Consider the following 15263-nt stretch of genomic DNA (forward strand, 5'->3'; position numbering starts at 1 on the left):
TATTGATGGCGCACAGTGTGACTATTATGAGTTTTCAGTAGGGAGCTGAGAGTGCCAGCACCTATGGAGCTTACCTTCTGTCGCAACCATATCGGAGGCGTCTCGACATGCCTGCTTACAGCCAAAATGATGATTGATTGGCCTTCTGTTCCAGCATGAATATCTGTCTGCAGCCGGTCTTATGTAAATGCCTTGTTTGATGCACAAGTCATGGAAAAAGTGCTCATGTGGGGTCTTGAGGCAACTGATTTTGCATTATAGCAGGTGTTTACGTGACAAAATATTTATTAGATAATGACTTATATGAGATGATTTGCCGCACTTAAATTACAAACTATAAAACACATGGAATAAGGCCACCCTGTTTGCTTATAAGAGTCTTTAACTTGAGTATGATATTTCAGTACTCTTTCCACCACTAATGGTCGCCTAGCAATCTACAAACCACCGCCCCCTGCCAAATTTTCAAGCGTTGACCTGTCCGGGGTGATAAAATGGTTGGGGACCACAGAGAGAATTTTAAATATATATATTCAAATGATCCAGACTTCCCATCAACAGACTTGTAGGCTGTAGTAGGGCTGCACGATATTGGAAAAAAATTGACATTGTATTATAATACATATATATATATATATATATATATATATATATATATATATATATATATATATATATATATATATATATATATATTGCAAACATATAACAAACATATATATTGCAATATTTATAAGATATATATATATATAATATATATAAGATATACTTTTGCACACATTACATACAGTATCACTGTTTTATCTGCTGCACCATTAACTGTAGACCTAGAGCAAGTTTTTTTGGCTGGTGAAGGACCAAGAATGACTCAGCAGCACCCTCACTCATCTATTTGGGTGCCTAAAAGTTAATAAGTGACGGGCATAGATGTATATATCTGTGAGTGACGGGAAGCTATGCTAAGGTTAACTAGCTTAGCATATATCTTGCTGTCTGCAAATGACAGTAATTTAAACGTACCATAAAACTCCTATAAGTGCATACAATTCGACACAACTACACAAGCATCTTTTTAACCTTTATAACCGAACGTTAACGTTACTCTGTCAACAGTCTATTGTCTTAATTACCGCGCTAACAGAGCTAACTTACGTAAACAGAGAGCAACAGATTGCAGACGTCAATAATGCAGCGTAATGGAATAATATACCGATTAAACTCCGTTTTAAATACGCTACAAGTTTATAAACTGCCTCTGGAACCCAGTTCAGATACAAAAATTTATTTAACAAAAATAGTAATGCAGTAAAGTATTTTTCGCTCTGCCAAGCCTTCTCTGTTGCTGTGAGGAGCAGCAGCCTGCGTCAGTCACCTTTTACCCCGCCCCCACCCCGCCCCCAGACTTCTGAACGTCTGTCTCACTCACTCACTCACTCACTCACTCACTCACGCGGGCATCCACTGTGGTTTCATTAGGAAACGCAGCTTTTTTATATAATGTTTTTCTTGTTCCCGAATACAAATAATTTTTCAAGTATTTGTTTGAAATAAGTATTGGTAAAAAACGCTATTCGTGCTTATCTGAATACCGTATTCGGGTTCGGCTCCACCCATAATATATATATATATATAAATTTTTTTGCTTTGCATTGCACCTCCTGCAATGTGACTATCGCGGATGCGCACATTGCAATTTCGATGCTGAAACGATGTATCGTGCAGCCCAAGGATGTAGCTTCAATTTTTATTTTGTTTTCATTTTTAATTACGCTCACATCCTAAATTTTTCCCTCATATGCATAATACAGACCTTTATGTCTGCTTCTGTCTGTCTGAGCAGTAGGCTTTGTCATTTTCCAGAAATTATTCACTATTTCCCTGGGGAGAGCACAAATTCATAGGGGAGCGCTACGGCTGATAATGAAAGCTTGTCAGAGAAAGAAAAGAGGGGGCTGGGACTTTGCGAAGAGTTAGTTGTGCCTCTTTCACACAGCAAATGTTAGGGAAAAAACAATTAAATAATCAACGTTTTCATAAATTGTTTTTATTTTATTTATTAATCGTATGCTATTAGAATGCTCCAAGCAAGTGTGTTTTAATCAAGTGCCACAGATTCGCTGCTCATCTGTTGGGATACAGAATCATGAGAGAGAATTTCACTGACCTGAAAGCTCCCATGAGAAAACCCATGACATTCCCCTATTCCCATGATATATGGCCATTACTCAGACCCTTCAGGATTTTGCAATTCTGCGAGCACTGATTTTAAAAATAGTGCTTTACTGAAACATGTAGACAGAACGGGACAGAGAGTAAGACTTCCCCCTTTTACAAATGAGTCAATAGCATTTTGGTTTTATCACAGCTTGGACAGTAATGTCGAGTTGCATGATTTTAGCCCAGGGCATTGACTCGCCGACAGCTTTTGAGAAATCTCAGACAAATGCCTGAAAACACAGGCAAATCGCTGCTCGATCACGCGAGTGACAATCACACAGTGTGAACTATCAAAGACGCGATCTGAGTTGTTGACACCATTGAGATATTTGGCTTGCTAATTATCTGGAGCTGTCGGCGATTCAAAATCATGCCATGCGAAATGTGTTCTGATTGAAATCAGATCACCTACAGCCAATGAGAAAGCAGCATCCACTAGTATGGGTTTCTACAGGCCAGCTGGAGGATGGGGTAGAAGTTAAAATGGCTTCTTTTCAGTCTATTTGGACCCAAGAAATGGAGGAAAAACTAGAGGAAATTTGGCAGGAGCACCCGTGTCTGTTTAACGTGTCATCTGAGCAATACCACAACCAGGTCGAAAAAGAAAAAAAGTTGAGGAGGAATTGCAAACTCCCTTCAAAACCCTGGTGAGCAAAATAAGTAAATTTTCTACCCCATTAAAGGCTTCTTTCTCATTATGTAATTAATAACAAAAGATATACTACATGACCTTGTTTGGTTCTGAGTTGTAGTTTTCAGACTGAGACAAAGTTGTCTGCGATTCTTCCTATTGTGAAGTCATGCAGTGTGAAACCCCCTGTCACCGATCCATCTTGCAGTGTAAACAAAGCAACGACGAAACGATACTTCAGATAGTCATGCAGTGCTAAAACATCTGTGTCACGACTACTTTGAAAATCATGTAGTCTGAACTTGGCATAAGTGGGATTGAGCTCAGGCGCATATACAGTAGCAAGAGCATTTCAACTGGGGCAGGACATGTCAGATACTAAAGATCTTTTAATTAATCAAAAGATTTGATGAGAAACATAAGTACGAGGTGACATCCAGGAAATCGTTGATCCATTTAAGATGGAAGTGACAAACTGCAAACTTTGGACTGCTTGTTTAAACCATAAGCCGTTCTCTCAGAGAATGACAAACCCTTGCTGTAGCTCTGATACAAAGTATTATTCATTCATTAATATTTTTTCAGCTTAGTCCCTTTATTAATCTGGGGTCGCTACAGCGGAATGAACAGCCAACTTGTCCAGCACGTTTTTACACAGCGGATGCCCTTCCAGCTGCAGCCTATCTCTGGGAAACATCCACACACACACATTTACACACACACTCATACACTACGGACAATTTAGCCTACTCAATTCACCTGTACCACATGTCTTTGGATTGTGGGGGAAACCGAAGCACCCGGAGGAAACCCACACAAGCGAGGGGAGAACATGCAAACTCCACACAAAGGCGCCAACTGACCCAGCTGAGGCTCGAACTAGCGACCTTCTTGCTGTGAGGCAACAGCACTACCTACTGCGCCACTGAATTACCTACAAATATTATTTATAAAAGAAATTCAAAAGCACTTCAGTGTTTGGGTGCTCTAGGGTAATTAGTCTACTATTTTTACTGAAATGTGTATACTCCATGCAAAGTGTGAAGTTGATTGGTTGGGTTTAGTCACATGACTCAAAATGAGCTTGTGGCACTTGGAAAAAGTTGAGATGTTTTCAAGTAGTCGAGTGGCATGTGGACTCCCTATTTGAGCTTCTCCATTATAAATAACAAACTTACATTCACAAAAGACAAGATGTGTGAACTCCTCTAAAGTAACGTTCTGATGGAGCTACAGCACCAGGCACTTTACAGATTTACAAAACAACATTCCAAAATGTGGCGGCATGGTGGCTCAGTGGTGAGTCGCCTTACAACAAGAAGGTCACTGTCTCGAGTCCTGGCTGTTTCCAATTTTCCAAACAGTCCAAAGACATGCCATAGGCGAATTGTATGACCTAAAATGACTGTAGTGAATGAATGTATGTAAATGTGAGTGTATGGGAGTTTCCCAGTACTGGGTTGCAGCTGGAAGGGCATACGCTGCCTAAAACATATGCTGGAATAGTTGGAGGCTCATTTCACTGTGGCGACCCCTGATAAATGAGGAATAAAAAGGACGGCCAATGAGGGAAGGAATTATAAAACGTAACCCTCTTCATTCTGTGGGCTTGGATCCGCCCTGTTCTGCGATGAATGGAAAATACAACAAACTGAAAGGATCACCTTCAGGAGCACAACTTCAAATAATTATCCATTGTCTTTTGTGCTGCCTTGTATTAGGGAAAATTCTTGAAATGTAGGTCACCAAGTTCTATCTCACGCACAACACTAAGAATATAATGCATTCCAGACAGCACCTTTTGTCTCAGAGACGTTGATTATATTTTCATCAATATGCCTACATCACTGTACATAAGCTGTGCATTACTCACCTTCAGAGGAGGCACTGGAAGGGGCTTGTTTTCTTTGTCCAGGGAAATGTAAGTGAAAAAGGCTGTGACCGCCCTATATTTCCCTTTCTCAGCTTCCACCAGTGGGTCAGCATCCACAAAAACTTCAATCTCCATTGACTTATTACTGGTGAAGGTCATTCGCCCGGAAACAGTAATGACACAGCCTGTAAGAGTCACATAATGTCAAGAATTACCACTCATGATCACATATGATTACATCATTTTCACTGCTTGACAGAGCTAATTGTGTTTCTATAGAATCACACTAGCTAAAGTATGTTTCCATCCACCTATTTTTACGCACATTTTTTGTATGTGATAACCGAGTAGACTAAACTTTTTATTCAATAAGAAAAGAAAATGCACAATGATGGAAAGACTTTTACCCAATAAACTTCAGTTTTTGATAATAAAAATAAGTAGGGTCTGTCTGCAGACAGCAAGACAGGGACATAATATGAAGGGTTGTAACTTGTAGGCCTAGTAGAGGTGAAACTTATAAAGTTATGGAAACAAGTGTCAAAAATATTTTGTCGACAAGATGGCACTGTACATCAGTTGTTAAGGTCTACACCTACTCCAAACCTAAACCCAACCATCACATTTATTAAACCCAACCATCATCGCTATTAACGTCTACACTTACTCCACACCTAAACCCAACCATCAGTTAGTAAAGTCTATACCTACCACAAACCTAAACCCAACCATTATTGTATGACGTCTACACTTTACCCAACTCTTAACCCAACCGTGATTGTTTAATGTCTGCACCTCTCCAAACCCTAAAACCAAGCATTACAGTTATTGACATCTACACCTTCCCCAAACCTAAACCCAATTATTAGTTTTAAATGTCTACACCTTCCCCAACCCTTAACCCAACCATCACAGTTATTAATTTCTACACCTTCCCCAAACCTGACCCCAATAATCACAGTTGTAAACGACAACACCTTCCCCAAACCTTAACCCAACCATCACTGTAATTAACCTCTACACCTTCCCCAAACCTTAACCCAACCATCACTGTTATTAACGTCTACACCCTCCCCAAACCGCAACCCAACCATCACAGTTATAAACAACTACACCTTCCCCAAACCTTAACCCAACCATCACAGTTATTAACGTCTACAGCTTCCCCATGCTCTAACCCAATAATCACAGTTATAAACGACTACACCTTCCCCAAACCTTAACCCAACCATCACAGTTATAAACAACTACACCTTCCCCAAACCTTAACCCAACCATCACAGTTTTAAACAATTACACCTTCCCTAACCCCTAACCCAATAATCACAGTTATAAACGACTACACCTTCCCTAAACCTTAACCCAGCCATCACAGTTATAAACAACTACACCTTCCCTAACCCCTAACCCAATAATCAGTTATAAACAACTACACCTTCCCCAAACCTTAACCCAACCATCACAGTTTTAAACAACTACACCTTCCCTAACCCCTAACCCAATAAACACAGTTATAAACGACTACACCTTTCCCAAACTTTAACCCAACAATCACAGTTATTAACGTCTTCCCCAACCCTTAACCCAATAATCACAGTTATTAACATCTACACTTTTCATAAACCTTAACCCAATAATCACAGTTATTAACGTCTATACCTTCCCTAAACCTAAACCTAATAATCACAGTTATTAACGTCTATACCTTCCCTAAACCTAATAATCACAGTTATTAACGTCTATACCTTCCCTAAACCTAATAATCACAGTTATTAACGTCTATACCTTCCCTAAACCTAATAATCACAGTTATTAACGTATACACCTATCCCAAATCAAAACCCAATAATTACAGTTATAAACGTCTACACCTTCCCCAAATCTAAACCCAATAATCTCAGTTATTAACGTCTACACTTTCCATAAACCTTAACCCAATAATCACAGTTATTAACATCTACACCTTCCCTAAACCTAAACCTAATAATCACAGTTATTAACATCTACACCTTCCCCAAACCTTAACCCAATAATCACAGTTATTAGCGTCTACACCTTTCCCAAACCTTAACCCAATAATCACAGTTATTAACGTCTACACCTTTTCCAAACCTAAATCCAACTATCACAGTTATTAACGTCTTATATTATTTGCTGATTAATAAGCACCTCATGTGGAACTCAGAATCTGCGTCTCATTTTGGAGTCTGCTGCTGTCCACCGGAGATCGCATTCGGTCACAGACACATGCTTTGAGAGTCTTCCAGACTAAATGAATGAAATACGCTGTTTTCCCATCAAGGCGACCCGGGGTGCAGAAATATAATTGGCTAAACTGGTTTTGGATGGGACCAAAACAAAGACAGTTGTTCCTGCGTGTAATGCACATTTTCAAATCAGAATATCTAACTTCAGCATTGTTTTTCAGATAAACAAGAATGTTCACTTGGCATGTTTCTCAAATATCTGCAAACATATTATGGTATTTTTACCCTTTAGAAGAGTCAAAAACGTACATACAGCACCTTTAAATTACACTTTAAACTGAATACTAGTATATGCAATTTTGTTCAGTATAACAAAAAAGCTCTTATAACTACAAAAAAGATCATAGGAGGGTTAACACCACCATATTTGCCCCATGAAATTGCATTTAATCATGCAAAACATGCCTTCTCCCACTCTCTCTTGTACAAATGCACAAACAAATGTATGTCAAGCTTCACTTTACAAGGCTAAAGATCATTTTGGGCTCCAATTTGGTTGTAGTTTTACCTAGCATTAGCAAACTATAGTAGATCACATATATGTATTTGATTTAAAGCTGTATTGACATTTCTAATAAGCCAAACAACACAGATCTTCAGATAATGCTTGCAGAGCGGTATTCTGCTTCTTTGTAAAAAACTAAAGGATTTACAGGATAAACTTTGATTAAAAAGCTTGGAGCGAAGCTCATAGTAAACAGAATGCAAATGCCACGGAGAATGAGAGAATTAATAAGGCTGCGTGAATTAGAAGGTTCCAGCTTTGTATACGCGGGGGGAGGGTGACCATGTGTCACTCCAGCCCCCTCCAGCTTTCTATCAGATGACTTTGATCTTATCCATCAAGGTAAGATCAAAGAATATCACTTGCTCCCTTTATTTATTTATTTTTTTGATTTTGCTGGCCCTGTCAGTGATGTGGCTTTGACACCTGGCGCTGTTAAACTCAGAAATGGACAAACCTCATTATCCCCTATATGTTTAATGGATTCTGGGGGAAAAAGATAATACTTAAATGTACTTTTATGCATTTAATGGAGCCCTGAGGTAGATACAGAATGGTTTAATAAGACCTTAAAACACTGAATTGCTAGTTACAGTGTAGAAAAGTGGATCTCGCTCATTTAAAAAGCATTCATGGCAATTTGCCATTTAGAGCTAATCTGAGCAAGAAAGGATGGTTGGAAACTGTTAGGTCCATTTCCTGCCCTCTTTGATGTAAATGTCTGGTCTTGATTTCCATGGAAACGTAGCCTGAGGACAGATATATTATTTTGTTCTTTTATTGTCTATTGATTCAATTCACCTGGTCGATTGTCATGCGCATCTCGTCAGAGAAGCAGTGTTGTGTGAACAGTTATATATTTCCTCCATAGGCCTGGAGGCGCTGTCATGCGAAAAACTCCAAATACCCACAAAGAAGTAACCCAGTAAATCTCCATAGTTGTTGATGAATCTCCAGCAGAAAAAGGTGGTTTGCCATCTCTAGGTTGGAGGAAAGTCGTACCCCAGGTGGAAGAGTTTAAGTATCTCGGGGATTTGTTTACGAGTGAGGGAAGGATGGAACGTGAGATTGACAGGCGGATCAGTGCAGTGGCAGCAGTAATGCGGTCGATGTACCAGTCCATTGTGGTGAAGGAGCTGAGCCGAAAGTCAAAGCTCTAGATTTACCGGTCAATCTACGTTCCTACTCTCACCTATGGTCATGACCGAAAGCACAAGATCTCGGATACAAGCGGCAAAAATGAGTTTCCTTCGCAGGGTGGCAGGGTAAGGAGCTCTGTCACCCGGGAGAAGCTCGGTGTGGAGCCGTTGCTCCTCCACATCGAGAGAAGTCAGCTGAGGTGGCTCGGACGTCTGTTTCAGATGCCTGCAGGACGCCTACCTAGGGAGGTGTTCTAGGCATGTCCCACCGGGAGAAGGCCTCGGGGAAAGCCCAGAACACGCTGGAGGGACTATGTCTTTTGGCTGGCCTGGGAAAGCCTCGGGATGCCCCCGGAGGAGCTGGAGGAAGTGACTGGGGAGAGGGAAATCAGGGGTTCTCTTCTAAAACTGTTGCCTCCGCAACCCAGCCCCAGATAAACGAATGAAAAATGACATGACAGTTAATTTGTCTCATTTAAATAATCTACACTTTTTATTTCAGTAATTATTATAACTTTTGGCAATAATGTCTATTTTTATTCTTTTTTCTGTTATTTATTTCTCATTCGCTGAATATTTAGAGAGAGAGAGAGAGAGAGAGAGAGAGAGAGAGAGCAGCCTTTACCACTCAGTGGGTGCACGTCTCCTAAATAGCATGAGAAAAATAGTGGATTTACATTATTTAAACAGCCTTTTTAATAACTTTAACCCATTGAAAAGAAAAGGTGTATAACAGTGTCACAATAAATAAAAATATATTTAAAAATTACATTGTATTTTGTTTGTCGCATGTAGTTAACCATTTATTTGCTGTGGGTAAAAGATGTGTTTCAATCCGACTACCAACGCAAGTATATTTCAAATGTGTGGAAAGCACTGCCAGACATGGCGCAGAACGAATCTACGCTGTTTTTTAGCCTTCTTAAAGCACAGGTACTCTCTCAATAAAATTCATGTCAGCCATAACCAATGAAACTGGAGTCACTAAGTAGACAAACATCCCTCCCAAGAGGCGAATCCAAATCTATTGTAAAGTGAATTTGACACGTGAATAAAGCGAACAAACTCAAAATGTTTAACGTCTGAACTCCCCATAATAGTCACAATACTATGAAATCACCTCACAGAAAGCTTAATTTAAAATACTATACACAAGTTATGAAGTGAGCTTGGTGTAAAAATGGTATTTTGTCTTGGTACTTTGGCTTCTTGACGTAGAAGCATTTATTCATTATTACAGACTGGTTTTCAATCTCAATAGCCCCTTCCACACATACAGACTTTTCTGGAAAATTACTGATAAATTTACGGAAAAAGATCATGTGTGAACAGGCCCTTTTAAAAAATACTTGTAAATTCCTTTCCCCAAGGTTCCGTAACAGTCGTAACATTACCAGCAATTTCATTTTTTAACGCGCAAGGAAATTTACCAGTATTAGCATATACAAGTTCAGAATGCACAGATGTCAGACGTTATTCATCTACTGTGGACCAATCAGAACATTTTGACGCAGATGACGCACTCGCATCCATTCTGTTTATGAAAATAAAGCCTTTGAATCCTTTATTCAGTCCCCATTTAGCTACTGCTTGTTAGTCAGACAATGTTTGTGTGTTCCTTTTTAAAAAACTGATCATTAAAATGCTTATGATAAACCGCTGTGAGTTTACCTGCAAGCTCTGCATTCAGCTGCGTGACGCGGATACACGCAAAGCAGAGTGCCAACCGGTGAGTCAGATTCAGTACAACACCGGTAGTCTTTTGTTTTTAAGAAGGTCTCACAAGCTGCAGCACACTCAAACGTACCTCTCGAAGTGAAATGTGTATCAGTTATTTTTACATTATGGCCCATGATCATCGCACAGACCTTTGTGTAGTCCATAGCTGTAGGTAGCGCCTCTGCCACCGGATGCTAGTGACAACATTTCTCATATAGTTCAGTATTATGGTTTACTTCTGGGACGAATGCTGAAGTTTTAAATAAAAGAGAAACCATCAAAAAGATGGACCCCAGTCATGTTTACAAGTATTTTTACAACTTATTGATATGAACTTTTTAGATTGCTTTAGTATAATTTGTGTATGATAATAAAAATGCACAATATGTGACTTTTTAAAAGCAATAATACATTTATGCAGTCATAAACATGTTTTGACAGTTAATATAACAGTGATTTGATGCTTCACAAAAGTTGCAGACACCATTACCAATATCAAAATGTCTTTGTAAACATCCAGTTATTCTTTACACCAATTAAAAAAACGGCTACTATAATACTACTATGGTTGCTATAATAAAGACAATCCAATCTAACTGTAAAACTGAATAAACTGCTCTTGACGCATGAAAGGGCCAATCATGCAGACCAAAAGGTGTAAAGTTATTGCGTATAATATTTTACAAACCGTTTCCAATGAATTTGATGTAATTTTGCTCACATGGAAAATTGAATATTAATCAGATGATGTCATTACGCTGCTGTTTTGTCAGCCAATCGTTGCATTGCTGATCATGATTTCGAGGATCAATAGATCAGTCCTCAACACACGCAGCGATCTCAGATCAGTTCACCCAGACATTTTAATTCGATTCACGAACTTGTTTAAAGAACCAAATTAGCCAAAGATCGGTTATCAAGATTAAAAGATCCAGGATCTGCCAAATCATCTTAGATCATCTAAGAGAGCTACGAAGAACAGACCCCAGGTCACACTTTACAATAAGGTTCATTAGTTAATGTTACTTAATGCATTTACTAACATGAACAAACAATGAACGATACATTTACTACCGTTTTTGTTCATGTTAGTAAATGTTATTTAATGAAAATACAGTTGTTCATTGTGACTTCATGGTAACTCACGATGCATTAACTAATGTTAATTAATAATGCATTAACGATGCATTAACTAATGTTAACAAGCATGAGTTATGTTAATAATGCACTAGTAAATGTTCAATTATGATTAATAAATGCTGTACATGTGTTGTACATGATTAGTTCATGTTGGTAAATGTATTAAGTAATAAACCTTATTGTTAAGTGTTTCCAATAACCTGTACATTGATTATTAGTGTGATGTATAAAAAGAAAAACACAACTTGTAATAAAAACAAACACAAGACAAAAACAAAACAAAACACTACAATAGTTTACTTTTTGCACTTAAAAACTGTGGGACACGGTCCTGAAATCAGCAGATATTTGGCAGCTCCATCAAGGGCTGCATGCTGAATGTGCTGTTATAGCCTGGAAAGTAAATGTTGTCAGGGCTTCAAGAAAAATGCTTTGTTACTTTCGCCCCATGTTACTTTCATCCCCGCTCTCCTCTATTGAATTAGGTCATGTTATATTAATATCAACATGACGTTGCAGATCCTGAGATGTGACTATTGCAGATTCGCACATTGTGATATCGATATATTGTGCATCCCTAATATGAATTCAAAATGCATACTCTTGATCATCTCGACTGAGTAAGCAATGAATAGCCTCACTTAGGATGTTTATATAAGAGTGCTGGAAACAGTGTTAGACATGTTGAAAGCATGCCACGAAGCTGACCAAACCATTACAGCCATTAAACCAATAAGGACTGCACTAACTTGAGTTCACTAATTCCAGGAAGGGATGTTAATGTTTGAAGTACAGCAAACAGAACATCTGGAAAGTATCAACATTGTACATCACCAGAGACAGCCAACAACATGGCCATCCCCTAACAAAAGCGTACACAGAGAACTTTAAAAAGGTGTATACAAGTTTTTTGCTAACTACAGTGCATCCGGAAAGTATTCAAAGTGCTTCGCTTTTTCCACATTTTTTTATGTTACAGTCTTATTCCAAAATGGATTAAATTGATATATTTCCTCTAAATCAGGGGTGTCAAACTCAATTCCTGGAGGGCCGAAGCCCTGCACAGTTTAGTTCCAACCCTGCTCCAACACACTTACCTGTAGGTTTCAAACAAGCCTGAAGGACTCAACCAGTTGGATCAGGTGTGTTAAATTAGTGTTGGAACTAAACTGTGCAGAGCTGCGGCCCTTTTGGAACTGGGTTTGACACCTGTGCTCTAAATTCTACACACAATACCCCATAATGACAATGTGAAAGAATATTTTTTTTTAATTGTTGCAAATTTATTAAAAATAAAAAACCTGAAAAATCCCATGTAAATCTGTATTCACAGCCTTTGCTCAATACTTTGTTGACGCACCTTTGGTAGCAATTACAGCCTCAAGTCTTTTTAAATATGATGCCACAAGCTGGCACACCTGTCTTTGGGATTTTTTGCCCATTCCTCTTTGCAGTTCCTTTCAAGCTCTATCAGGTTGATGTACAGCCATTTTCAGATCTGTCCAGAAATGTTCGATAGGATTTAGGTCTGGGTTCTGTCTGGGCCACTCAAGGACATTCACTGAGTTGTTGTGAAGCCACTCCATTGACTTTTACGCGGTGTGATTTAGGTCATTGTCCTGGAAGATGAACCGTCGCCCCAGTCTGAGGTCAAGAGCACTCTGAAGCAGGTTTTCATTTAGGATGTCTCTGTACATTGCTGCATTCATCTTTCCCTCTATCCTGACTAGTCTTCCGGTTCCTGCTGTTTAAAAGCATCCCCACAGCATGATGCTGCCACCAGGATGGTATTAACCTGGTGATAAGCGGTGCCTGGTTTTCTCCAAATGTAACGCCTGGCATTCACTCCAAAGAGTTCAATTTTAGTCTCATTAGACCAGAGCATTTTCTTTCTTATGGTCTGAGAGTCCTTCAGATGCCTTTTGGCAAATTACAGGTGGGGAGTGGCTTCTGTCTGGCCATTCTACCATACAGGTCTGATTGGTGGATTGCTGAACAGACGGTTTTCCTTCTGGTTCTCCTCTCTCCACAGAAGAACGCTGGAGCTCAGACAGAGTGACCATAAGGCTATTGACCTGAGGCCCTTCACTCAGCTTAGATAGCCGGCCAGCTCTAGGAAGAGTCCCGTTGGTTCCAAACATCTTCCACTTATGGATGTTGGAGGCCACTGTTAGAACTTTTAGAACTTTCTATTTTCTGTAACCTTCCCCAGCCTTGTGCCTCAAGACAATCCTGTCCTGGAGGTCTACAGACAATTCCTTTGTCTTCATGATTGGTTTGTGCTTTGACATGCACTTTAACACTGGGACCTCATATAGACAGGTGTATGCCTTTTCAAGTAATGTCCAATCAAATAAATTTACCACAGTTGAACTCCAATTAAGCTGCTGAGACATCTCAATGATCAGTGGAAACAGAATGTACCTGAGCTCAATTTAGAGCTTCACTGCAAAGGCTGTGAATACTGATGTACATGTGATTTTTCAGGTTTTTTATTATTAATAAATTTGCAACAATTTAAAAATATCTTTTTTCACATTGTTATTATGACGTATTGTGTGTAGAATTTTGAGGACATAAATTAATTTAATCTATTTTAGAATAAGGCTGTAACATAAAAAATGTGGAAAAAGTGAAGCGCTATGAATACTTTCCAGATGCACTGGATATAAATGTTTTAAATAAGAAAAAAGATGATAAAATTTCATCCATTAACAAATCAAAATTGATGCTGCTGCCAAGTCTTTCTGATAGAATTATCACATATCCTAACATGTGATAACTCGGTGGCATTAGATCATTGCTTTGTCTGACTGAACAGCTGACTGACCAAATTAGTGTGAGTCTTTCTGTTTGCCCTGCCAATGACGGACATGTTTGTCATTGTTGCGATTCTGTTTGTTGACGCTAGTGATGTAGAAATGAGTGTTGATGAGTTAAGCCCTAGCCACATACTGTAGCTGCTACCGAAACTACACAGACAAACTGAATAATTTAAAGGTCTGAAAGCTTTACCTAGTACATGCCAGAAATTCACACAATGCTGTAAAAGTATTCTAATCTGAGAAGACTGGGTATTCTTAGTGAAGCCTCATGGAATTAAAACCTGAGTAGTTAGACAAGTAATGAATGAATTGAGAAAGTAATGGGCATAATTAAATAGAATGAATAATTCATCTTTGCACAGTTTTCATTATGAAAGACAGTAAACCTTAAGGCTCTGTTCATCCCTTAAGATGCTGTATGAACGTTTTGGCTCTTCTAAAACATAAAAATACCATAATATGTTTGTAGATATTTAAGAAACAGCGTAATTCATTAATTCAGTCAGGAATAGGCAGCTATGGTTGTGGGAATTCAATCATGTAAAATACAGTAGGAATGTAAATAAAATTGTTATGGTAAATTTAGGTGTTTCCTTTTTTCATAAAAATGTTGCAGTACTAACTTCTACACGTCATAACATTTTAATACAGACTAAAACACAACCATATGGGGATGAGAAAACTAACATGATGAACCACAAACAACTTTTCCCATAAGCTATAATTAGGCCCACACGGAATCTGCGCGCAGAATTCCGCAGATTTTCCGCAGAATTCCGCAGATTTCTGCAGTTTTCCGCAGATTTCTGCAGTTTTTTAGCCCATTATAAATTCTGTTTATTTACTTGAGTAAATGTGTACATCAGAATTTATTCAGTTTTTATTCAGTAATTTATTATTTTTTATTTAATATATTAAAGTGTAAGTTATGATACTCCGCTTGATAC

The 15263-nt window shown here is 38.7% G+C and overlaps 1 protein-coding gene across 18 annotated transcripts in view; it reads right to left on the minus strand.

The window, feature by feature from the left end:
* The window catches only part of acot7 (acyl-CoA thioesterase 7), a 151773-nt gene that overhangs the window by 38288 nt on the left and 98222 nt on the right, over positions 1–15263 (minus strand). For 14 of the 18 annotated variants that reach the window (XM_087263188.1, XM_087263190.1, XM_087263189.1 and 11 more), the window contains 1 exon segment: positions 4722–4906. In XM_087263188.1, coding sequence (XP_087119314.1) covers positions 4722–4906 — 185 coding nt within the window. 18 annotated transcript variants of the gene reach the window in all.

Source organism: Danio rerio, chromosome 8 (assembly GCF_052040795.2).
Source record: "Danio rerio strain M-AB ecotype USA chromosome 8, GRCz13ab, whole genome shotgun sequence".
In the NCBI taxonomy this organism is placed as follows: domain Eukaryota; kingdom Metazoa; phylum Chordata; class Actinopteri; order Cypriniformes; family Danionidae; genus Danio; species Danio rerio.